Here is a 24,271-nt window from a genome sequence, read left to right as displayed (position 1 = left end):
CCCGGAACCATAGAGCTGCTCCCCAAGAGGAGAGCAGGCCGGGAGAGGGCGGCTCTTCCGGGTCACGTCTGCACAAAGAGGCCTCCGGGACTCCGTGGTCCCGGCTTCCTCTCGGGTAGGCGGAGCCGCCCCTGGCGGCGCGCCTGGCGCCCCGCCCCGACGCCGGCGCTGACGGAAGCACGCCGGGTGACCTCACCCGCCAACATGGCGGCGGCGGTAGATTAGGACCGCGGGTCGGAGCTGCCGCCGCCACTGCTACCGCCACCGCCACCGTGGGATCCTGTGCGGAGCACCCGCTGCCGCGTTTTCACCTCTGCGGGGGCACGGGCCTGGGCCAGGTGAGGGGAGCGGGGTCGCGGGCAGGCCGCGCCGGGCCCTCTCCCAGCTTCGCCCGAGGCGTCCCGAGGCCGACGCGGGAGAGAGGGGGGAGTGAGAGGCTGAGGGCGCGAGGCCGTTCCGCTGCTCCTCAGACGTGTCCGGGCGCGGGGTCAGCGGCCGTGGGCCTCGGGCGAGGGGTACGTGCGCGGGGCTCGCGGCCTGGGTGCCCGCCAGCCGGCCGGGCCGCGGCTTCTCCTCAAGGTTCCTGGTGCCCCTCCCGGCGGCTCCGACGCCGCTGTCATTGCTGTTGCTATTTCACGTGTTCGTTTTTGCCACCCTTAGAGGCGGCATGGTTCGCGCTAGGTCGTTTCTTCCTTTGGTCTTTCTCCCACCATCCCAGGGAGACCCCGAGAGTCTCTCCTTCGTGCCCGGACTTTCCGAGCTGGGGCTTCCCCGCTGGGAGCCGGGGCCTCGGGCCCGCGGTCCTGGGCCCTGGCCGCCGCCCTGCGGAGTCGGCCCGATGCCCGCACGAGCGCGCGGTTACCCGTGCAGCCAGCGCCCCGTTTCTGTACAAGTTCTTAACGAAACTGACGGTCTCCCCCCTCCCCTGTTTTTTTACGACGTGGAGCAAAACAAGCAAGTCCTCCAGCGAAACTGTCAGTGCGATTTCCCCGGGAGGTTTGGTCTAAACCAGAATGCTGGTCTCTGCCCTGACTTGTGTGACCTTGGATGAGTTGCCACACCCTTCTAGTACCTTCTTTTCTTCAGTCTGCCAGAAAATTAAACAAGTGTTAGTGTAGGTAGTGAACTGCTTATACCTCACGTACACCGTGGGATAAATAAATGTACACTGTAAATTGAAAATATTTAAACCACTATGGAATATTCTTCTTTTGATAATAGGCCGTTAGGGACTTTGAAAATTCTTTTACTCTGATTGGTCAGGTACCATTCTCAGTATTTTTTTTTTCAAAGGATGGATCTTCTTATGGAGGACCGTACCCCAGTAATTGAGTTCAGTTGAGGGATACAGACGGTTGAGTCCAAGCCGTTTTGTAGAGAAAAGGTGCTCGTTAGCCTGTCAGTTAGTGAATATTTACTACATATCTTGCTCAGCTTTTAGGACAAGTGATTTGCAACAATAAGTATTGTTTTAAGAACATGTTTCTCTTATGAAACATTTTAGACATACAAAACAAAAGTTTTAACCAATCACAGTACCACCATCCTGCTTTTTATCATTGTTTTTTCAAACTTGATTTTGATGCATATCTTATTCCAAATAAGTGGTCACCAAGAGTTCTTTTTTTTTTTTTTTTGGCCGCTCTGCGCAGCATGCGGGTTATTTGTTCCCGGACCAGGAGTGGAACACGCGCCCCCTGCCATGGAAGCACAGTCTTAACCACTGGACCGCCAGGGAATTCCCAAGAGTTCCTTTTTTTTTTTTTTTTAAATATTTATTTATTTGTCTATTTAAGGTGTGCCGAGTCTTAGTTGCGGCACGTGGACTTCTTAGTTGCAGCATGCATGCGGGATCTAGTTCCCAGACCAGGGATGGAACCCGGCGCCCTGCAATGGGAGCGCAGAGTCTTAACCGCTGCGATGCCAGGGAAGTCCCCCAGGGGTTTTTTTTTTTTTTTTAAATTAATTAATTAATTAATTTATGGCTGTGTTGGGTCTTCGTTGCTGCACGCGGGCTTTCTCTAGTTGCGGTGAGCGGGGGCTACTCTTCGTTGCGGTGCACGGGCTTCTCATTGTGGTGGCTTCTCTTGCGGAGCACAGGCTCTAGGCACGCGGGCTCAGTAGTTGTGGCTCGTGGGCTCTAGAGTACAGGCTCAGTAGTTGTGGCGCACGGGCTTAGTTGCTCCGCGGCATGTGGGATCTTCCTGGACCAGGGCTCGAACCCGTGTCCCCTGCACTGGCAGGCTATTCTTAAGCACGGCGCCACCAGGGAAGCCCAAGAGTTCTTAATTAATATATGTTAACAGGGTTGAAGAAAGGGGGCTATTTTCAGAGTTGCTGATTTTTTTTAGGAGCGTTTTATTGAGATGCCGTTAAGTTGTTCACATGTGTAGTCACAGAGTGTGCAACTATCACTGCAGTTTTCATCATTCCCAAAAGAAGCCTCGTACTCATTAGCAGTCATTCTTTATTCCCACACTCCCCCACCTAGGCAGCCACTATTTTACTTCTCTGTAGATCCGCCAGTTCTGGATATTTCATATGAACAGAATTATACAATATGTGGTCTTTTGTCACTGGCTTTTACCTCCATGTTGTAGCAGGTATTGGCATTTCATTCCTTTTTATGGCCACATAATATCACATTGTATGAATAGACCACATTTTTAAAATTCATCAGTTGACGGGCAGTTATTTCCACTGTTTGGCTGTTATATGTAATGCTGCTGTGACCATTCATGTGAACGTTTTTGCGTAGACAATGTGTTTTCATTTCTCTGTGGCACATACGTAGGAGTGGAGCAGAGAAATTGACTTTCATGTCTCCCTTTTGTGCACGTTATCTACACATATATGGGAAGCCTGATTACTTGCTGTGAAAGTCAGACTATGTGTTTGTGGGGAGAGTGAGAGTGAGGCACTCCTCTTTAAGTACATTATGTTGGAGTGCCAACTGCTGAGTGGAAACATTTTTGGACGGCCCTTAACACAAGATTGAACTAGCGTCTTCAGTTAGGCACATTGCAGTTGGAAAGGGATAGTGTACAGTAAAATATTTAGTGTCTGCTGAGTTTTCAAATGCTTAGTTGCATTTCTCAGTTGGACCCAGTGAAATTTTTGCAGTTTCACAATTTTAATTAGGATTATGTAACTTTTCTTTTGCAGAAAGTCCTAGAATTGTATGAGACCTAATAAAGTACAGATTGAAGAAATAAAGTCGTTGGACTTCATGCTACTTTGTGGAGCTTAAAAATTCTTTGCTAAAACCACCAGTGGGTCTGGAGACTGGGATCTGGGAATCAAAAACTTTGTCAGTGCTTAAAACTCCAGAGTTTTCATTTGTGACTGAATTATCTGTGGATTTTCACTTTTCTCTTTGTAAACTGGGATTGTATATCTACTAAACTCCACATTACTGCAGTATTTAACAATCTTATTACAATTTTATTTTAGTGGGAGGAGATAGTCTAAAAACAAAGCTTCCTGAAATAATTTAATTACATCATGTTAGATTGTAATATTTTTCTGCTCTGGTTCTATGGGGTTAAGAAATAGAACATAGGTATGATATTCTAAGTTAGTATTTCTGAGGTGGGTGCTAGAAATTTGTTTTTAATAGCCGCCAAGATGATTATGATCAGACAAGGTTGGGAAACAACTACAAAAAACTCATGCTGCTGCAGATTTGCTTTTCATAAGAATTTAAAGTAGAATTTAATAGTTGCTGTATACCTTCTGGTTACCGTTCATAAAATGTGCCTAATTCCCACAGTACTATCTATATTAACATCCTGGGATTTGCACTGGTACTCATAATAGAAATCTGGTTTTAAAAAAAGCAGACCATTTATTGTAAGATTGTGGATATTACATTTGTTACTGAAGGATCATGGATGTTTTGGAGATGCCACCAAATGTATGTATAAACACAGGATTAAGTTACCCTAAGCTTCCTCAGGCCGTGCATCTGGCTGACAGCTACCTGTAACTTGAGAGAAGAGCAAATTAAAGGTGTAAGGCAGAGAAAGAAACAGGTGGGTAACACAGCTGTATTCGGTAGGTTGTTAGAATTGTGTAAAAAGCAGGAGTTTTTATATTGAAGGTCACTCTTGTATTTAATCACTTCTTGATACCAAGAACACTTATACATAATTTGAATTCTAAAGGGTTCTAGATAAAATTTAAAGAGTAAAAGTAGCTATGTCTTTTTCATCATTTAAAAGGAAGCTTGAGCTGTCGTAGGCATGAAATGTCCTCTGGTTGGTGAGTAACTAGTGGGGTGGACCTGAGCATGGTCCCCTGCTTCCAGGAAAGCTCTGGGTGGTGGTCTCAGATTGTATTTACTTTTTCTTTAACCTGTCTTTTTCCTTTTTGCCCCCCCGTCCCATTCTCAAAATTGACAAATTTGCTTCTTTCGGTATTGTGGGTGTCTGATATTTGGGAAATTGCCTTGTTTTTCTACCATTTTTTCCTGTTATCATTAGTGTTAGTATTTCCACCTCTGTGTTCCTCTCACCCAGCACGTTGCCTGGCTTGCAGGAGATGTGCATTGAATGAATACAATTAAGGCCTAAGAGTTCGGAACGGAAGAGGATGTTCTCAACTAAATGGTTGCACTGTTAACTAGCTGTTATGATTTTGGGCAAATAAATTGTCTATTCTTGTTTTTCCATCAAAGTTGAGACTGTTATCTTTTCCTTCTGGTGTGGAGGATTACTGTGACAACACGTGGAAAAGTGCTTCAGAAATAGAGGTCTCGTGCAGAGGTGATTTATTTATGATATCTTATAGAAATGCAAGAGCTCTTTGTGCAACATGCAGATTAGTCGCCACAGAGCCTGCAGAGGGAGTGATGCCCTCTCTCCCCAGAATACCCTGCAGCAGTGCTGCAGAGTTCACACTTGGCATATTTTCAGTGCCTTTGAGAAATTGTAATTTAATACAAATGCACAAGACCTATGATAGCATTTCTTTCTGTTTATTTATTTTTAATTGAAGTATAGTTGATGTACAGTGTTGTATGTTACAGTTGTACAACATAGTGATTCACAGTTTTTAAAGGTTATAGTTCATTTATAGCTATCATAAAATACTGGCTATATTCCCTGTGTTGTAGACACATAGTAGTGTTTCTGAGGTCTGCCTGCCCCATCACCTGAACACAGGCCTGCACGAGCTGCTTCACTGCTGTAAACTGGCAGCTCAGGCGAAGTTAGAGGAGTTGGAAGGACGTTTTGTCTTGCGGGTCTGGTTTGTTTATGACTGGAACGGCAGAGATAAACTTGAAGCCTAAAGACCACGCACTAAACTTAAATGATGGAAGTGTGTATGGTCAGCTTCTCCGTTAGTGTGAGTCATTGAGAATGGTTGAGTGTCATGGAAGCAGTCACCAACTGTGTGGACGTATGGACAGTAACGTGTACTAGAGCTGAGGACTTTACAGTGGAGAATTATGAAATCCATGATTAAAATGGCATTTCCCTGGTGGCACAGTGGTTAACAATCCGCCTGCCAGTGCAGGGGACAGGGGTTCGAGCCCTGGTCCGGGAAGATCTCACATGCCGCGGAGCAACTAAGCCCACGTGCCACAACTACTGAAGCCCGTGCTCTGCAACAAGAGAAGCCACCGCAATGAGAAGCCCGCGCACCGCAATGAAGAGTAGCCCCCGCTCGCTGCAACTAGAGAAAGCCAGTGTGCAGCAATGAAGACCTAACACGGCCAAAAAAAAAAAAAAAGATGGTATTTATGGTTAGTCAATAGGGATTTGTAAGAAAATTTGAAGAGCACTAGGTTAAAAAATCCAGTTTGGAAACTTGGTGAACTATGCTTTGTCTGTAGCATCTGGGTTGGTGTGTAACTGAAACTGTCTTAAGAGATATGGATTTTTTTTTTGATAAATACAAGAAATGTTTTAAAATTTTTATTTTATTGAAATATAGTTGATTTACAATGTTATGTTAATTTCTTTTTCTTTTTTTTTTGGCTGCGAGGCTTGTGGGATCTTAATTCCCCAACCCAGTGATTGAACCTGGGCCACGGCGGTGAAAGCGCCGAGTCCTAACCACTGGACCGCCAAGGAATTCCCAATGTTCTGTTAATTTCTGCTGTACAGCAAAGTGATTGTTATACACACACATATATATATATATATATATATATATACACACACATTCTTTTTCATATTTTTTTCCATTATGGTTTATCATGGGAAATTGTTTATGGTTCCCTGTGCTAAACAGTAGGACCTTGTTGTTTATCCATCCTTGATATTATAGTTTGCATCTCCCAACCCCAAGCTCCCAATCCATCCCTCCTCCCCCACCCCCTCACCCTTGGCAACCACAAGTCTGTTTTCTATGTTTGTGAGTCTGTTTCTGTTTGTAGATGGGTTCATTTGTGTCCTGTTTTTGATTCCACATGTAAGTGATATCATATGGTATTTGTCTTTCTCTTTCTGACTTACTTCGCTTAGTATGATAATCTCTAGGTCCATCCATATTGCTGCAAATGGCATTATTTATTACCACCACATCTTCTTTATCCATTCATCTATCAGTGGACATTTAGGTTGTTTCCATGTCTTGGCTACTGTAAATAGTACTGCAGTCAACATTGGGGTGCATGGATAAATACAAGAAATTTGATTATAACAAATTCTAGAACATCAATTTTTTAAAATATAAAGCATTATTCAGAAGATGAGTACTTCTTTTTTCCTGTTACCAAAAAATTCTGAGACTTTTTATATGTTAAATTTTGTTACTGATTTGCTCTGTTCTCTCTTTTGGAACTTAATAATTTATTCCTTGCTCTCTATTTATATCTCATTGGCTCCTCCACTGAATGTAAACGTGCTTAAGTCTCTTTCATTGTATATAAAACAAAACAAAATTAATGAACTCTCAGACCATTTGTCTCTCTCCCCAGCCTCCATTCTTGTCTTCCCTTCAAACCATGAAATAGACTAAAACCCATTTTCTCTACTGATTCACTTTCCATTCACTCTTTTTTTTCTTTTCTGCTCATTTCTTCTTTTTTATTTTTAATTATTTATTTATATTTTATTTTTGGCTGCGTTGGGTCTTCATTGCCGCACGCGGGCTTTGTCTAGTTGCAGCGAGCGAGGGCCACTCTTTGTTTCCGTGCACGGGCTTCTCATTGCAGTGGCTTCTCTTGTTGTGGAGCACAGGCTCTAGGCAGGCGGGCTCAGTAGTTGTGGCATGTGGGCTCAGTAGTTGTGGCTTGCGGGCTCTAGAGCGCAGGCTCAGTAGTTGTGGCGCACGGGCTTAGTTGCTCCATGACATGTGGGATCTTCCCGGACCAGGGCTTGAACCCGTGTCCCCTGCATTGGCAGGTGGATTCTTAACCACTGCGCCACCAGGGAAGTCCTCCATTCGCTCATCACGTCCCTGGCCTCTGCCGTTGCCCTGCCAGTCAGATCAACCCATCCTGTCGGGGCCATCATCCTGACGTTGCATTTTTTTTGGTGTGTTGTTTGTACTGCCTTCTTCCCGAAGCGCCTCCCCTGACTCTGAGCACACCCTCCTGTCCCCTTTATGCCTTTCTGACTGTCCACTGCAGACCTTAGTGGGCTCCTCTGCCAGCTTCTCATCTTTTTGGTCACCCCTGAAATGGTAGTTTTGCCTTGAATTCTAATTGGGTTTGTTTTTCAGATTAAACCAGTGTTTCTCAACATGTTTTTTAAAAACGCTTTTTCCCTTTGATAAATAAAAATCTCTGGCTCCTCTTCTGGTGGTGCTTGGGGTTGGGGCGGTGGGTATGTGATTCTTCCCTCCCATCCTCTCACTGAGAGTCAGTGATACAAAGAAGATTGAAGGTTTACTCAGATTTATTTTCTATACCTTATAATCTGAAAACAGTAGGTAATGTTTGCTTTTCCAAGTATGAATATGCTTTTTCAAACCAAGCCACCCCTTCTCCCACCTCCTGGAAGCTTTGGCGCGTCCTTCCCCTTGGACGTCGCTGCTCTCCATCCACTCTCCTTAGGTGGTGCCGTAGACCCGCCTCTGTGCAGACCACAGCTTTCTATCTCCAGTGCAGACCTCTTTCTGAGTTGAAGACCTGTATGTCTGCCGTTTCGTTCATTTCCACCTGGATGGCTGTGGGCATTTTACAACTCAGTATGCCCCCACGTGAACTTGTTATCCTTCTCCCCCAAACCAGCTCTTCCTGTTTTTATCTGATTTGAGAAGTAGGAGCGGCACCACTTTCCGTACAGCTGCCTGGCAACTGTCATGGAGTTGTGAACACATCTTTGAACTCTTCATATTTTTCCCTATCCCATCCCCTTCTCCTTTCCTGCGTCCCTGCTCTCGGTCATGCCTTCATACATCTCTTGTTTAGATTTTTCCAATAGTACCCTAACTTGTGTTCTTTTCTCCAGTCTCCGTTCTGTCTTCCACACTGCCTCCAGGATGATTTTTCTGGAATATAATCTGTTCATGTGCTTCTCTTGCTTAAAACCCTTCAGTGATTCCTACTGGTGTTCTACAGAGTTCCTAGCGTTCTTTTGCATCATGATCTAATCTGACAGGCTACCGAAAGAAATTGAGTGTTTTTTTCCCCTCCAGAAAAAATGCTTATGCACACAGAATTTGCATACAGTTCTGGGAGTTCGTTAATAGGCATGGTTAAAATAATTTTCCAGCTTACAGAATAAAACCCGAGCTTCCAAGCATCCTGTAGCATACGAGGCAGGCCAAATGCTGACTACTGCTGAGCCCCATCCTCCTTGTATCATAGGACTTTGCCATGTCAAATGCTTAATTTTTGCGTTGTTCCCTGCTCTTCCAAAACACTTCTGTGCCTTTTCCTGGTCTACTTGACATCTAAAGTTCACCTCGTCCCATTCCCCAGCTGGTTCAGTTAGTGACTACTCACGTTCCAAGATCTGCTCCGATTTTACCTTCTTTCCTGATTTCCACTTCTTTTTTTCTTTCTCCCGAGAGACTTACCTGTTCCTTGTTTTGGGTTGCCCCTCCAACTCATGGATACTGACTCGTATCATAGAGTTTTATTGTTCTTATTTGTTTCTATGCTTTTGTTTTCCTCTACTTGATAGAAGACTCCTGAGGGCAGGCAATTGATCTTAAGCCTTTGTGCCCAATGCACAGATATTTCTTAAGATCTTAAAACAGTCTGTATCGTTGTTTTAAGTAGAAACCAATTCTTTGGAAACTTCTTAATAAGACATTTTGGTTTGAAACAACTGTTAAGGTACACAGTAAGGGTCAAAAGGTACAAACTTCTGATTGTGAAATAAATAAGTCCTGGGGATGTAATGTACAGCCTGGTTACTGTAGTATGTAATTCTGCCTTGCATATTTGAAAGTTTCTAAGAGAGTATGTCTTTTAAAAAGGGGGGTACCTGGTATGTAAAACAGCTGTTAAGTCCACATGGAGAAGTGAATTGTACTTGCATTGATTAGGGTACAAGTTAAAGTAACTATCGAAGAGATTCAGAATACAGTGGCTTGACTAGGAGTCAGAGGCAAGTGGTCAAGGCGGGCAGGGCAGCTCTGCTCCATGGGGTCATTCAGGGACCCAGGTCCCTTTTGTCTTGTGCTGTCCCCAGCAGCGGTGTCCTTGTTTGCATGTCAGAGTGAGGTGTCTGCCGTATGCACGTTTCAAACCCAGAGAGGAGGAAAGAGGAAGTCTTCGAGGAGAGACCCCCACACACACACATTGCACATGTAACTTCTCTTATTCCTCAGGCTCAGACTAATCTTGTAGCACACTAACCTGTAAAGGAAACAGGGAAATGTTGTTTGCAGCTGTGTGGACATGGACGTAGCTGAAATTTAGTAGGCTTTATTAGTAAAGGAAATAAGAGAACATATACTGGCTGGTGGGGGAGGGTAAAGAGAGGGCAGAGCTAGTGTTTTTGCCACATAGGTGAAAATAGAGTAACTAGGGAGAGGTAGAAAGGGAAATTTGCTTTTTTTTTTTTTTTTTTTTTTTAAGGGAACTTTATTATTTTTATTTCTTATTTTTGGCTGCGTTGGGTCTTCGTTGCTATGCATGGGCTTTCTCTAGTTGTGGCGAGCGGGGGCTACTGTTCGTCGTGGTGCGCGGGCTTCTCATTGCGGTAACTTCTCTTGTTGCAGACCACGGGCTCGAGGCGTGCGGGCTTCAGGAGTTGTGGCACGTGGGCTCAGTAAGTAGTTGCGGCTCACGAGCTCTAGAGCACAGGCTCCGTAGTTGCGGCGCACGGGCTCAGTTGCTCCGCGGCACGTAGGATCTTCCCGGACCAGGGCTCGAACCCATGTCCCCTGCATTGGCAGGCGGATGCGTAACCACTGTGTCTCCAGGGAAGCCCCTGTAATAAACTTTGAACTGAAAACGTACTTTTATGTGTTTAGGTTTTACACATCTGTGAGTGGACCTTTCCGGAGCTCTGCCAGCCGACTCCATGGCGTCCTCTACTACTGTGCCTCTAGGATTTCACTGTGAAACAAAGTATGTTGTCCTCAGCTACTTGGGACCACTCTCTCTGGGGCAGCTGCGGGAGCGACATCTTTCCTCACCCCAAGGTATTGTCTTTGGCTTGTGGAGGTTGTATTAAGTAGTAATAATTACTTCATGGGTGCGCAAAGTTACACGTACCGAAGTAACTTACAGCTCTGGTTATAAGATTGAATAAGACTAATAGGCTCTTAAAGAATAAGAGCCACTCCACCCCTTCCCATCCCCAAGCATGACTTTTAACGTATTTCAAGAGCTCAATATTTTAGTTTGCTTATGTGTTGTTTGGCCGTACCATGTGGCTTGCGGGATCTCAGTTCCCTGACCAGGGGTCGAACCCGTGGCCCCTGCGGTGGAAGCGTGGAGTCCTAACCACTGGACCGCCAGGGAATTCCCAAGAGCTCCACATTTTAAATGATTGCCGCTGATACAGGGAAAAATGCACTGAGTACACGTAAATAAACAGAAACCCATCTGCCTTTAGAGATTTCATACGCAACAAGCCATAGATTAGAATTATATGGTTATTTTTAAAGGTTATAACACATTAAGTTCCTCAAGTTACCTTTTTTCAAGGGTATTAGGGTTTCTTTTCTAACTGAAGTATAGTTGATTTACAATCTTGTGTTAGTTTCAGGTGTACGGCAAAGTGATTCAGTTATACATATATATTCTTTTTCAGATTCTTTTCCATTATCGGTTATTGCAAGACATTGAGTATAGTTCCCTGTGCTATACAGTAGGTCCTTGTTGTTTATTTTATATATAGTAATAGGGATATTAGATGTAAACAGTCTATCAGACTTCGAGAGTTTTTTAGCACAGTTCTTTGTATTGCGAAGTTGTATATATCCTTCTTTAAATAACTTGCCAAACGAAGTTTAAAACAGTTACTAGAGGCTGAATTAATCTTCATTAAGATGCAACATCATCATCTTAAATATTCTTACGCATAGATTTTTGCTGCAGCCATGGAGGTAGTTCTCATTTACCTGCTGCTGTTTTAGCTCAAGAAAGGGTAGTGTTGGTACTAGGACGACGCGGAATTAGCGTCTCCTCACGACTAGGGCACCCACCAGGCACCAGTGGGGGACCACGGACACCTAAGGGGACAGGAGGAACCCCCAGCGACTGGGGAGGACGTGGGCGTAGGGGGAGTGAAGGGGAAGCAGAAGTGGAGGCCGGGTGGGACAGGAGCCCCTGAGGGGCGGCTGGGGGAGAGGAAGGGATCCCATGCCTGAAGGGGGAAGTTGGGGAACCATTGGGAGGGCAGAGGATCAAAAGGGGACGTGGCCAGGTTTCCCCTGTCCACTTGGACCCCCGGGAGCCTGCTGAGATCCCTGGCCTGATCCTCTGCCCACCGAGGCCCCCTCCAGCCACGCAGGTCCTGAGGGAGTGGGAGCGAGGTAAGGGGGAGCAAAAGTAAAGGCCGGACCTCTGGGACTGGCACCCCTGGGGGCGGCTGGGGGAGGGGAGGAGTTCCTACACCCAGCGGGACCCACCCACAGTTAGGGGTCCAGCGGCGACCGGAGAGACCCTGGGGGAGACGGTGGGGGAGGGGCACGAAGGAACGGACGGGAACGGGGCCAGCGCTTTCCCTGTCCACCTAGGCACCGGGGAGCCTGTTGGGCTCCCGGCCTAATCCTCTGCCCTCGGAGCCTCCCTCCTGCCGTGCAGGGCCCAAGCCCCGCCCCTGCACCCCCAGCCAGGGCCCCACCTCTACACTCGGAGACCCCCTCCGAGACCCCCTCCAATGTGCTGGGCCGAAGCCCCACCCACACACGCTCACTCAGGGCCCTACTTCCAGACTCCAGAACCCCACACTCCAGAGGCCCTCCTTTCCACGTGCTGCCGCTCCCCTTCCGGGCAGGTCCTAAGCAGAAGCGCTGCCCCACACTTAAGGTCGCCCTGCCTAAGTCCCGCCCCACCCTAAACCCCAGCCCTGCCTAAGTTCCACGCCCCACATAAACTCCCTCCCCAAGGCCAAGGCACTTTTTTTTTCTTTTTTTTTTTTTTTTCTGCTGTGGTTTTATTTTACCTTATTGCAGTTGTTTCAGTTATAGTTTTATTTTTCCTAATACATTTTTTATCGTACTAATTTTATTTTGTTTTTTATTTTTTGATATTGTACTGCTCCTTTTTGTCTTTCTTCCGTTTTTTTTTTCTTTTTTGCACCATGCAGCTTGTAGGATCTTGGTTCCCAGGCCAGATATCAGGCCCAAGCTCCTGTGGTGGGAGCTCCGAGTCCAAACCGCTGGACTAACAGAGAACCTCAGACCCCAGGGAATATCAGTCGGAGTGAGGCCTCCTGGAGGTCCTCATCTCAGCACCAAGACCCAGCTCTGTCCAACTGCCTGCAAACCCCAGTGCTGGATGTCTCAGGCCAAACAACCAGTAAGACAGGAATACAGCACCAATCGTCAAAAACAAAAATGAAATGACAAAAAAATATGTTACAGACGAAGGAGCAAGGTTAAAAACCTACAACACCAAATAAATGAAGACGAACTAGGCAACCTACCTGAAAAATAATTCAGAGTAATGATAGTAAAGATGATCCAAAATCTCAGAAACAGAATGCAGAAAATACAACAAAAATGTAACAAGGATGTAGAAGAACTAAAGAGCAAACAAACAGTGATGAACAACACAATTACTGAAATTAAAAACACTCTAGAAGGAATCAATAACAGAATAACTGAGGCAGAAGAGCAGATAAGTGAGCTGGAAGATAAAATGGTGGAAATACCTGCCAGGGAGCAGAGTAAAGAAAAAAGAGTGAAAACAATTGAGGACATTCTCAGAGATCTCTGGGACAACATTAGACGCACCAACATTCGAATTTTATAGGGGTCCCAGAAGAAGAAGAGAAAAAGAAAGGGTCTGAGAAAATATTTGAAGAGATTATAGTTGAAAACTTCCCTAACGTGGGAAAGGACATAGTCAAGTCCAGGAAGCACAGAGAGTACCATACAGGATAAATGCAAAGAGAAACACACGGAGACACATATTATTAATCAAGCTATCAAAAATTAAATACAAAGAAAAAGTATTAAAAGCAGCAAAGGAAAAGCAACAAGTAACATACAAGGGAATCCCCATGAGGTTAACAGCTGATCTTTCAGCAGAAACTCTGCAAGCCAGAAGGGAGCGGCGGGACATAGTTAAAGTGATGAAAGGGAAAAGACCTACAACCAAGATTACTCTACCCAGGAAGGATCTCATTCAGATTCAGTGGAGAAATTAAAACCTTTACAGATAAGCAAAAGTTAAGAGAATTCAGCACCACCAAACCAGCTTTACAACAAATGTGAAAGGAACTTCTCTAGGCAGGAAAAACAAGAGAAGGAAAAGACCTATAAAAACAAACCCAGGGGCTTCCCTGGTGGTGCAGTGGTTGAGAATCTGCCTGCCAATGCGGGGGACACGGGTTCGAGCCCTGGTCCGGGAAGATCCCACGTGCCGCGGAGCGGCTGGGCCCGTGAGCCGCAATTACTGAGCCTGCGCGTCTGGTGCCTGTGCTCCGCAACGAGAGAGGCCGCGATAGAGAGAGGCCCGTGCACCGCGATGAAGAGTGGCCTCCGCTTGCCACGGCTAGAGAAAGCCCTCGCACAGAAACGAAGACCCAACACAGGCATAAATAAAATAAATAAATAGATTTTTACACTCTTTTTTTGTTTTTAATTTTTTTTAAATTAATTTTTATTTATTTATTTATTTATGGCTGTGTTGGGTCTTGGTTTCTGTGCGAGGGCTTTCTCTAGTTGTGGCAAGCGGGGGCCACTCTTCATCGCGGTGCGCGGGCCTCTCGCCGTCGCGGCCTCTCTCGTTGCGGAGCACAGGCTCCAGACGCGCAGGCTCAGCAATTGCGGCTCACGGGCCCAGCCGCTCCGCGGCACGTGGGATCTTCCCGGACCAGGGCTCGAACCCGTGTCCCCCGCATTGGCAGGCAGATTCTCAACCACTGCGCCACCAGGGAAGCCCAATAAATAGATTTTTTTTAAAAACCCAAAACAATTAAGAAAATGGTAATAGGAACATACATATTGATAATTACTTTAAATGTAAATGGATTAAATGCTCCAACCAAAAGACGTAGACTGGCTGAATGGATATAAAAACAAGACCAGTATATAAGCTGTCTGCAAGAGACCCACTTCAGACCTAGGGACACATACAGACTAAAAGTGAGGGGATGGAAAAAAAAAAGATACTCCATGCAAATGGAAATCAAAAGAAAGGTGGAGTAGTAATTCTCATGTCAGACAAAATAGACTTTAAAAGAAAGACTATTACAAGAGACAAAGAAGGACACTACAAATGATCAAGGGATCAATCCAAGAAGAAGATTTAACAATTGTAAATATTTTTGCACCCAATACAGGAGCACCTCAATACATAAGGCAAATGCTAACAGCCATAAAGGGGGAAATAGACAGTAACATGATAATAGTAGGGGACTTTAACACCCCACTTTCACCAATGGACAGATCATCCAAAATGAAAATAAATAAGGAGACACAAACTTTAAATGACACATTAAACAAGATGGACTTAATTGATATTTATAGGACATTCCATCCAAAAACAACAGAATACACTTCCTTCTCAAGTGCTCATGGAACATTCTCCAGGATAGACCATATCTTGGGTCACAAATCAAGCCTTGGTAAATTTTAGAAAGCTGAAATCATATCAAGATCTTTTCCAACCACAACGCTATGAGAGTAGATATCAGTTACAGGAAATAAACTGTAAAAAATACAAACACACAGAGGCTAAACAATACACTACTAAATAACCAAGAGATCACCGAAGAAATCAAAGAGGAAATCAGAAAAATACCTAGAAACAAATGACAATGAAAACACAACTACCCAAAACCTATGGGATGCAGCGAAAGCAGTTCTAAGAGGGAAGTTTATAGCAATACAATCCTTTCTCAAGAAGCAAGAAAAATCTCAAATAAACAACCTAACCTTACACCTAAAGCAATTAGAGGAAGAAGAACAACAACAACAAAGACAAAGTTAGCAGGAGGAAAGAAATCATAAAAATCAGATCATAAATAAATGAAAAAGAAATGAAGGAAACAGTAGCAAAGAGCAATAAAACTAAAAGCTCGTTCTTTGAGAGGATAAACAAAATTGATAAACCATTAGCCAGACTCATCAAGATAAAAAGGGAGAAGACTCAATTCAACAGAATTAGAAATGAAAAAGGAGAAGTAACAACTGACACGGCAGAAATACAAAGGATCATGAGAGATTACTACAGGCAACTATATGCCAATAAAATGGGCAACTTGGAAGAAGTGGACAAATTTTTAGAAAAGCACAACCTTCTGAGACTGAACCAGGAAGAAATAGAAAATACAAACAGACGAATCACAAGCACTGAAATTGAAACTGTGATTAAAAATCTTCCATCGGGGCTTCCCTCGTGGCGCAGTGGTTGAGAGTCTGCCTGCCAATGCAGGGGACACGGGTTCGAGCCCTGGTCTGGGAAGATCCCACATGCCACGGAGCAACTGGGCCCGTGAGCCACAATTGCTGAGCCTGCGCGTCTGGAGCCTGTGCTCCGCAACAAGAGAGGCCGCGACGGCGAGAGGCCCGCGCACCGCGATGAGGAGTGGTCCCCACTTGCCGCAACTAGAGAAAGCCCACGCACAGAAACGAAGACTCAACACAGTCATGAATAAAAATAAATAAATAAATAAAAGAACGTGAATTTCTTTAAAAAAAAAAAAAAAAAAATCTTCCATCGATGAAAAGCCCAGGACCAGATGGCTTCACAGGTGAATTCTATCAGACATTCAGAGAAGAGCTAACACCTATCCTTCTGAAACTCTTCCTAAATATAGCAGATGGAGGAACACTCCCAAACTCATTTTACGAGGCCACCATCACACTGATACCAAAACCAGACAAAGATGTCACGAAGAAAGAAAACTACAGGTCAGAGTCTCTGATGAATATAGCTGCAAAAATCCTCAACAGAATACTAGCAAACAGAATCCAACAGCACATTAAAAGGATCATACACCATGATCAAGCGGGGTTTATCCCAGGAATGCAAGGATTCTTCAATATATGCAAGTCAATCAGTGGGATACACCATATTAAAAAATTGAAGGATAAAAACCATATGATCAGAAAAAGATGCAGAAAAAGCTTTTGACAAAATTCAACACCCATTTATGATAAAAAAAACTCTCCAGAAAGTAGGCATAGAGGGAACCTACCTCAACATAATAAAGGGCATATATGACACACCCACAGCCAACATCGTTCTCAATGGTGAAAAACTGAAACCACTTCCTCTAAGATCAGGAACAAGACAAGGTTGCTAAGGTTGCCCACTCTCAACACTATTATTTAACATAGTTTTGGAAGTTTTAGCCACAGAAATCAGAGAAGAAAAAGAAAAAGGAATCCAAATCGGAAAAGAACAAGTAAAACTGTCACTGTCTGCAGATGATATGATACTGTACGTAGAGAATCCTAAAGATGCTACCAGAAAACTACTAGAGCTAATCAATGAATAAAGTAGCAGGGTACAAAATTAATGAACAGAAATCTCTCGCATCCCTATACACTAATGATGAAAAATCTGAAAGAGAAGTTAAGGAAACACTCCCATTTACCACTGCAACAAAAATAATAAAATACCTAGGAATAAACCTACCTAAGGGGACAAAAGACTTGTATGCCGAAAACCATAAGGCGCTGTTGAAAGAAATTAAAGATGATACAAACAGATGGAGAGATATACCATGTTCTTGGATTGGAAGAATCAGCATTGTGAAAATGACTATACTACCCAAAGCAGTCTACAGATTCAGTGCAATCCCTATCAAGCTACCAATGGCATTTTTCACAGAACTAGAACAAAAAATTGCCCAATTTGGAAACAGAAAAGACTCTGAATAGCCAAAGCAATCTTGAAAAAGAAAAACAGAGCTGGAGGAATCAGGCGCCCAGACTTCAGACTATAGTACAAAGCTACAGTAATCAAGACAGTATGGTGCTGGCACAGAAACAGAAATATAGCTCAATAGAACAGGATAGAAAGCCCAGGGACAAACCCATGCACATATGGTCACCTTATCTTTGATAAAGGAGGCAAGGATATACAATGGAGAAAAGACAGCCTCTTCAGTAAGTGGTGCTTGGAAAACTGGGCAGATGCATGTAAAACAATGAAATTAGAACATTCCCTAACACGATACACAAAAATAAACTCAAAATGGATTAAAGACCTAAGTGTAAGACCAGACACCATAAAACTCTTAGAGGAGAACATAGGCAGAACACTCTATGACATAAATCACAGCAAGATCCTTTTTGACCCATCTCCTAGAGAAAGGGAAATAAAAACAAAAATAAACAAAGGGGACCTAATGAAACTTAAAAGCTTTTGCGCAGCAAAGGAAACCATAAACAAGACAAAAAGACAACCCTCAGAATGGGAGAAAATTTTTGCAAACGAAGCAACAGACAAAGGATTAATCTCCAAAATATACAAGGAGCTCATGCAGCTAGATATCAAAAAACCAAACAATCTAATCCAAAACTGGGCAGAAGACCTGAATAGACATTTCTCCAAAGAAGATATACAGATTGCCAACAAACACATGAAAGCATGCTCAACGTCACTAATCATTCGAGAGATGCAAATCAAAACTACAGTGAGGTATCACCTCACACCAGTCAGAATGACCATCATCAAAAAATCTACAAACAATAAATGCTGGAGAGGGTGTGGAGAAAAGGGAACCCTCTTGCACTGTTGGTGGGAATGTAAATTGATAACAGCCACTAGGGAGAACAGTATGGAGGTTCCTTAAAAAACTAAAAACAGAACTATCATATGACCGAGCAATCCCACTACTGGGCATACACCTGGAGAAAACCATATTCAAAAAGAGTCATGTACCACAATGTTCATTGCAGCACTATTTACAATAGCCAGCACATGGAAGCAACCTAAGTGTCCATCGACAGATGAATGGATAAAGGTGTGGCACATATATACAATGGAATATTCCTCAGCCATAAAACAAAACAAAATTGAGTTATTTGTAGTGGGGTGGATGGACCTAGAGTCTGTCATACAGAGTGAAGTAAGTCAGAAAGAGAAAAACAAATACCATATGCTAACACATATATATGGAATCTAAAAAAAAAAAAAAACATGGGTTCTGATGAACCTAGGGGCAGGACAAATAAAGACATAGATGTAGAGAATGGACTTGAGGACACGGGGAGGAGGGAAGGGTAAGCTGGGACGAAGTGAGAGAGTAGCACTGACTTATATACACTACCAAATGTAAAATGGATGGCTAGTCGGAAGCAGCCACATAGCACAGGGAGATCAGCTCGGTGCTTTGTGACCACCTAGAGGGGTGGGATAGGGAGGGTGGGAGGGAGACGCAGGAGGGAGGAGATATGGGGATATATGTATATGTATAGCTGATTCGCTTTGTTATAAAGCAGAAACTAACACACCATTGTAAAGCAATTATACTCCAATAAAGATGAAAAATAAATAATAAAATTTTAAAAATAAATGAAATTTGTAAAAAACGGTAGTGTTGAGATTGAGAAATGATGGGCTCCAGTACCCTTCTAGCAGGAGGGATGACCAAAGATGTCCTAAGAAAGTTCATTGAATTGCTGACATGTAACTAGTGGGTGTGTTCTGTTTTTAAACTTCAAGTCATATTTTAAGTACCCCGAGATAGGTTGCTGTTTAAAGAAAATTACTTCAAAATGGCTTTAAAAACTCATAAAAGAAAATGTGATACCAAATATTGATTATTTCACCAAACTCACACAGCAGCTATTTTACTTTCTGTTGTCCTCTGATATTAATCAGTATGCACATAGTTCTCAAATAGTTGTAATCAGTTATTTGCGATTTTTTTCACTGTTTTATCTTAAAACATGTTTGCGTGTTTGTGTATTTTATCTCCATTGTTGCATGTCTAAGTGTTTCTATCACCTTAAACATCAATAGCATTGCTGTGTACAGTTTTTGGTTTACCATAGAGCACCACCCCCTGTTTTTAAATTTTTAAAAATATTTTATTTATTTATTTATTTGGCTGCACTGGGTCTTAGTTGTGGCACGCGTGATCTTCGTTGTGCGTGTGGGATCTTTTAGTTGCGGCTTGTGGGATCTAATTCCCTGGTCAGGGATCGAACCCGGACCCCTGCATTGGGAGCTCGGAGTCTTATCCACCGGGCCACCCAGGTCACTAACACTGGTAGTAGGGCTTTAATTGAAAAAGTCAAGGCAAGAGGGTATCCTAAATAAAGAGGTTATCATAAGAAATTCTAACTTAAAATGTTAATAAACGTACATGGCAATTTTGGCGTACAGCCAAGGCTTTTTTGTTTTTGAATATGGGTCTCTTGATTGGAAGTCCATGTCATCTTTCTACCATAAACCGTATCTCCATATCTATTGCCTATAGTTTTAAATTTATGCTTATTTGAAGTGGAGCAAGAAATAAAGACACTTGTAAAGCAATTTCTTTGAAGAGTCATTCTAGATTTTTATGATTTCCCCCCTAATCTTTTACAGTTGTTTCTCTCACACCCAATTTGATGTGGTATTTTTAAAGCCACTTCGCAAAACATTTAATTTAGCTTTCATAGAAATATCACGCCTCTTTGCATGTCATCTTTCAATGATATCTGTGATTTTAAATAAATTACAGAATTTCAGTGACCAGTATAATGTTTTTTTTTGGCCGTGCTGTGCAGCTTGTGAGATCTTAGTTCCCTGATCAGGGATCGAACCCGTGCCCCCCACAGTGGAAGCACAGAGTCCTAAGCACTGGACCGCTGGGGAAGTCCCAGTATTCCCAGTATAACTTTCCTAAACAGGTTGGGAGAACGATAACTGATTCTTGGTAGGCACACGCCCTGTACACATGTGCTCAGCCAGCAGTGGGTCTTGTAACTCAGCACATCACTTGTGGAGGGTAGTTAAGAGAGCTTCTATGTGTTGCTTTTTACTTTTCCCCAGTTATTTACTTTTCTAAATTGTCTAGCGTCAAACTGCTGAATCAGAGTAATATTTTTATGAGGAGCTTGCCATTTAAAATAAATATGTGTTCTATAGGTTGTCATACCATGTAGCACATCTTTTTTAAGTTTTTTTTTTTTTTTTTTAAAGTTTAATTTGTATTTATTTATTTATTTATGGCTGTGTTGGGTCTTCGCCTCTGTGTGAGAGCTTTCTCTAGTTGCGGCAAGTGGGGGCCACTCTTCATCGCGGTGCGCGGGCCTCTCACTATCGCGGCCTCTCTTGTCGCGGAGCACAGGCTCCAGACGCGCAGGCTCAGTAGTTGTGGCTCACGGGCCTAGTTGCTCCGCGGCATGTGGGATCTTCCCAGACCAGGGCTCGAACCCGTGTCCCCTGCATTGGCAGGCAGACTCTCAACCACTGCGCCACCAGGGAAGCCCCTTTTTTAAGTTTTTACACATTGTCTTTTTTGTTTTTTTTTTTGGCTGTGCCAGGTCTTAGTTGCGGCATGCGGGCTCTTTAGTTACAGCATGCGGGCTCTTTAGTTGCGGCATGCCGGCTGCTTAGTTGCGCATGCATGCGGGGGATCTAGTTCCCCGACTAGGGTTTGAACCTGGGTCCCCCGCACTGGGAGCACGTAGTCTTACCCACTGGGCCACCAGGGAAGTCCCTAAACATTGTCTTAAGAACTAACTATAACTTCTGAAAATGCTGGATTCTGTTGTTTTAAGACTCAGGTGTTTAGACTCAGTGAGCATCTATCATAATAGACTTTCTGGGAGTCCAGCTGAGTAGCTGTGTTGATAGTGTTTACTCCATAAATGGTTAGGTCCCCTGAGGCAGGGATTATGTCTTCAGTATTTCAGCTTGGGAGGAGGATTCTGGGAATTAATTTTATGAAACATATGTGGTTTTTATATTTCAACCTCCTAATTCCATAGGTGCCCAAAGTAGACATCAGGACTCAGTGGATTAGAGCAAGACAGTTTAATACTCTAGCCCAGCAAACAGCAGGAGTGTTACTGTGGTGGCAGTGGTTCCCCTGCCCTCAAGGACCATAGGGCAATGCCGTGAACCCACGTGGTGGCTTTTCAAGCAGGAGTCGTGCTGCAGCTGAGGAACCCGGTCCCGAGGGCTCAGCGCCTTCTGCAGCAAACAGTAAGCACGTCAAGTTCCCTTTCCCGAGAAGCGAGCAGTCATGTGGTCGTTGGACCTGCCTGATTGTCTTCACTGCTAGCTGTGGAGAGGGCTCGCTCAGAGGACAGTTAGGCCTGCAGTTTGTCATGCTCAGCAAGGACGTACAGGGATGCTTGGGGCTCGTGGCAGGCTGCTGCTCCCAGCCACCCGCCCCTCAGGTTACGTGCAGTGAAATCCATTCATTTGTTTCATTAACACCTGATTGAGGTTGTTATCAACAGAATTCAAATGAGCATAATGGGGATAATGATTCTGCAGTGTCGATCTCAGCCATCCACCTCAGGACCCCAGGTTCAGCCAAGCGAGTAAGTCCCAGAGGGACTAGTAGGACTTTTTTCAGATAATCACTTGTTTTTCTTCCTTAGCTTGTGTGGCTTGTTCCACGTAACCAGTAGTAATAATCCAGCTCAGCAGGAGGTATTGGTAGCCACACGTACTCCTCCCTGTTCATCCAGGATGCAGGCCAAGACCAGTCTCTCGTACTCCACACAAGGGCATTTTGACTAACCTGCTGACCTCCTAGGGCTGCCGTCTTGCGGGCTGTGGTAGCTAAAGATAAGGATAGGTTCCGGGTTGTTACCTGTGTGACATGAACTCCCACACCAGGGAACAGTGGACCCAGGAGTCAGTGTGTCCCGGGTAGGACGGCCTTCTCGGTCCAAGGGGGTGCCATTGACTCTTAGGGACATTGTCCAGGGCAGGGTTGGCAAACAGCAGGCCTTGTGATTTTAGCTTTAGTTCATTAAGAAACATTTTCCAGTCTGCAGTGAAAGCTAGTTTCCAAAGCTATTCATCATTTGATAATAGTGGTTGAGGGCGGTTCTTCTTCCTCAGAAAAACTTTGGTGTCACTTTTGAGCTCAAAAACTTGCAGTGAAATGCTACCACTCTTTAGACATTGAACTGCTATGTGATAGGGTACGTCAGGATATCCAGCTTAGACGTCTGACAAAAATTCATGAAGCTAATGATTAAGTCCATGACAGCGAGTGAAGTTCACTGTTGAAACTCCTGGTTCATTATACAGGATAGATTTAAGTATTTTCCAGAGTACTACTGAGGAGTACAGTGAACGAGCATAGGGTGTAAATACCTTACGTCTTCAGTTCTTGTGAATTCGTCTTTTTCTGCTCCTCACAGTTTTGCCACTATCAGTTACGCAGCTTGGTGGATTCCGCTTTGGGGTGTGGTGAATCCGCATTGCCACGGTTTCTTTGCAGGCGTCCCTGTGTGTGGTTGCTCTCTGCGGGCTGTGGCGGCTCTTGAGTCGGTTCCGGCGCGGCGCTGCCCCTAGCACGGGTAACCGCTGAGTCTCAGCCGTGTGTCGGGGCCGAGGAAGGCCCCTGAGAGTCGTTGCCTTGTATTTCAGTTAATTGTTGATGTTGTTCTCAGTGTCCTCCACTCACGGAGCAGCTGTTCTCTTCAGAAGACTAATAGTATTCAACTTTTGTTTTTACTGGGCACATTTCTTCAGCTGCTGCAGTCGAACACAATTTCCTTGCTTGGCTAACAGTGGAGCCCCTTCGGAACTTCGGTTGTGGCCTCGTTTTCATTGCTTATTTCACAAGGAAATTCGTGATGAGATGTTACATTGAAAATGTTCTGGCTTTTCTGATGGACTCTGTCCTGTGAGTTGGGAGTCCGGTGATGAGCGCTTTCAGCCTGGCGACAGTGGCGCGCGTCGTGCTCCTTCCGCACAGCCAGGCCACCCGGGACCGTGCCGCCTCGTGTGGTGACAGGATGATCTGTGCTCCCCTGTGTCTGAGGAGCGCGACGTCCCGAGTCCAGCTCTGTTCTTGTGTTGGCATGTGCTCGTGCACAGGTGCAGTGAGGCTGGGGGTGCGGCAGTGCCCTCATGTCCCTGCCGTGTCCCTGCCGCGCGGGCTCTGTGGGCGGCTCGTCTCCACTGTCACTGGAGCAGCGTGGGGAACGCACGGCTGGGTGAGCGTGGTTCAGTTACGCTTTATTTACAGGCACGGAATTTCCTGTGATTTTTATATGTCACGAAGTACTAATCTTGCCTTTTTTTCAGGCATGTAAAGACGTAAAAACCATTTTTAGCTTGTGGGCTGTGTAAAAATATGCAGGGGGCAGGTTTGGCTGATGGGCCCTAATTTGCTAACCCCCAATGACAGTGCAGAATGAACACGTGTTTTTCTCATTATTATTGAGGAGCTCAGTCTATTTATGCACAAAACTAAATGCTGTGTTTTTGTTTTTTTATTTCTGGCTGCGTTGGTTCTCCGTTGCTGCGCACAGGCTTTCTCTGGTTGCGGCGAGCGGGGGCTACTCTTGGTTGTGGTGCACGGGCGTCTCATCGCGGTGGCTTCTCTTGTCGCGGAGCATGGGCTCTAGGCACGCGGGAGTCAGTAGTTGTGGCATGTGGGCTCGGTAGTTGTGGCACACGGGCTTAGTTGCTCCGTGGCATGTGGGATCTTCCTGGACCAGGGATCGAACCCGTGTCCCCTGCATTGGCAGGCGGATTCTTAACCACTGCACCACCAGGGAAGTCCCTGTTCTTTTTTTATATTAAGCCCAAATCCGTTTCCTT

At 44.5% G+C, this 24,271-nt stretch overlaps 1 protein-coding gene across 4 annotated transcripts in view; it reads left to right on the top strand.

Annotated features, from left to right (window-relative positions):
* The first annotated feature begins 168 nt into the window (after positions 1 to 168).
* BCL2L13 (BCL2 like 13) overlaps positions 169 to 24,271 on the top strand; it is a 69,176-nt gene continuing 45,073 nt past the window's right edge. Inside the window, exons 1-2 of one of the 4 annotated variants that reach the window (XM_068559674.1) lie at positions 169 to 338; positions 10,384 to 10,554. In XM_068559674.1, the coding sequence (XP_068415775.1) occupies positions 10,434 to 10,554 (121 nt within the window). In that variant the 5' untranslated portion in view covers positions 169 to 338; positions 10,384 to 10,433. Of the gene's footprint in view, positions 339 to 10,157; positions 10,179 to 10,383; positions 10,555 to 24,271 lie in introns of those variants that run through there. The other 3 variants (XM_068559673.1, XM_068559670.1, XM_068559671.1) reach the window with 3 other exon arrangements.

This window comes from Eschrichtius robustus, chromosome 13 (assembly GCF_028021215.1).
Source record: "Eschrichtius robustus isolate mEscRob2 chromosome 13, mEscRob2.pri, whole genome shotgun sequence".
In the NCBI taxonomy this organism is placed as follows: Eukaryota; Metazoa; Chordata; class Mammalia; order Artiodactyla; family Eschrichtiidae; genus Eschrichtius; species Eschrichtius robustus.
The sequence above is the reverse complement of the archived record's forward strand: the minus strand, read 5'-3'. Positions and strand labels throughout refer to the sequence as shown.